Genomic DNA, 2,098 nt, shown 5'->3' on the forward strand with positions numbered 1-2,098 from the left:
TGGTTATGGGATCCATAACAGCGTTCAGAAGCAGAGGAACCAGACCAGCCAGGTGGAGATTGAGACCATCAGCGGTATGACAGAGAAGGAAGCCTCCAAAAATGACAAATTCTGAGGCTGAGTAGAAAGGACAACATAGGACAGGAGTGGAGAGAAGAGGAGAGGAGAAGAAAGGACAGGACAGAAGAGCGAGAGACAGGACAAGACTGGAGCTGACAGGACAGGACAGAAAAGTCCTGGAGCTGACAGGACAGGACAGCAAAGGACTGGAGTTGACAGGACAGAAAAGGACTGGAGTTGACAGGACAGGACAAGATAGGACTGCAGTTGACAGGACAGGACTGGAGCTGACAAGACAGGACAGAAAAGGACTGGAGCTGACAGGACAAGACAGAAAAGGCCTAGAGCTGACAGGACAGGACAGGACTGGAGCCTACCAGACAGAAAAGGACTGGAGCTGACAGGACAAGACAGAAAAGGCCTAGAGCTGACAGGACAGGACAAGATAGGACTGCAGCTGACAGGACAGGACTGGAGCTGACAGGACACAAAAAGGCCTAGAGCTGAGAGAGAGAGATATTTACTGTTCACTTTTTATTGTTTATTTCACTTTTGTTCATCTATTTCACTTGCTTTGGCAATGTAAACATACTGTATGTTTCCCATGCCAATAAAGCCCCTTGAATTGAATAGAGTTAGAGAGAGAGGTGTTTGATGTCACAGTGTGTATTTAAGAGAATTCCTATCTACTGTATAACTAAAGGCTGGATTATACTGTCTGTAGACCACTAGAATTCAAGAAGTGTGGTTGGTCAAAACAACATTTCATTTATAACCATTATGTTTGTACATTTCCCCAGTCATTTTCAACTTTAAAATAATGTATATTATAAGGAGACATCATGGATAGTCTTTGATGAAATATCTTTGTTTTCTCATTGTTTTGTCATGCAGTATTGGTATAGATAAAATATGGAATGTCCCAAAGAAAAACCATTGCAAGTTGATTTGATGAGTTGATTTAGTCAGCTGTTCAGTCCACGTCAGATTTGGTTATGGTGGTTCAGAGATTGTGAGTTTGTCTACCTGTGTATCTCTCGATGTTGTAAGAGTTGGAACATGGAGATGACCTCATTATCTCTGTGTATTAGTCAGAGGCCATATGAAACATTGTCTGAACAAAATAATGTCAACTATTGTAACAAGCGCTAACAAACTTATCAGATGTAAGTTCAAACAATTTATCTGACGCATCAACACTTTTCCATTACAACATGATGAGCGGAAAGTGTTCCGAGCAGGAAGAGAAGTTAATGTGCTTGCCGAAAGCAAGAACAACTACTGTATTCCTACATACTCCAGGCTTATGTGTGCTTGCTGACCAAGTTGTTTGAGAAAAATCACTTTGATAACTATTTATACTTTTTGAACTATGACTACATAAAATACAACACATTTATATAGATTTACAATGGAGATTTTTCAGAATAGTACTGCTCTTCAACTGTTTATACTAGTCACATCAAAAGCAGTATGGGACCTTTATCAAAAAAACTTATTCAACTTTTTTTTTTTTTTTACTTATTCTACTACCATAAAAAATAATATTGGACAGCTGAAGCAAGTACAACAGTGTTTTCTTCAGGGAAATTGCCCTTGCTAATACGTTTATAGAGAGTACGTTGGAGTCCATTCAACAAGTTAGAGTTAAGCTTTCTGTTTCTTCTGCTCACCTGTGAACTAACATGTGACTGACGGTGTGTTAAAGTTCACATACTCACTGCTTTACCCTACTTGTCATTGTCCTGGCAATTATACATGAAGCAAGTGAGTTTTAAATCAGAGATAGATTTCTTTCTCCATTACTTAGGATTCAGTTTTTATACATGTATCAAAATGTTAACACGTGTACATATAGAATGTAGATATGATGAAAAATTGTATTTTGAATTAAAATAAATGTCTAGTACATAGATTATTTTAAGATTTTAACAAGATATTGTATTGTTTCATAATGTAAATAGAAAAATGTATACAATGACATAATGCAAATGACTCCCAAATAAACTTGATCATGTTCCATTTTGGTCAAAGTCTT

General features: G+C 37.8%; 1 protein-coding gene across 1 annotated transcript in view; it reads left to right on the forward strand.

The window, feature by feature from the left end:
* LOC115205740 (cationic amino acid transporter 2) overlaps positions 1 to 2,098 on the forward strand; it is a gene marked incomplete in the record, with an annotated part of 27,852 nt that extends 25,754 nt beyond the window's left edge. The window contains 1 exon segment of the mRNA XM_029772023.1: positions 1 to 2,098. Coding sequence (XP_029627883.1) covers positions 1 to 115 — 115 coding nt within the window.

The sequence above is a fragment of the Salmo trutta genome, chromosome 13 (assembly GCF_901001165.1).
Source record: "Salmo trutta chromosome 13, fSalTru1.1, whole genome shotgun sequence".
Lineage (NCBI taxonomy): Eukaryota > Metazoa > Chordata > Actinopteri > Salmoniformes > Salmonidae > Salmo > Salmo trutta.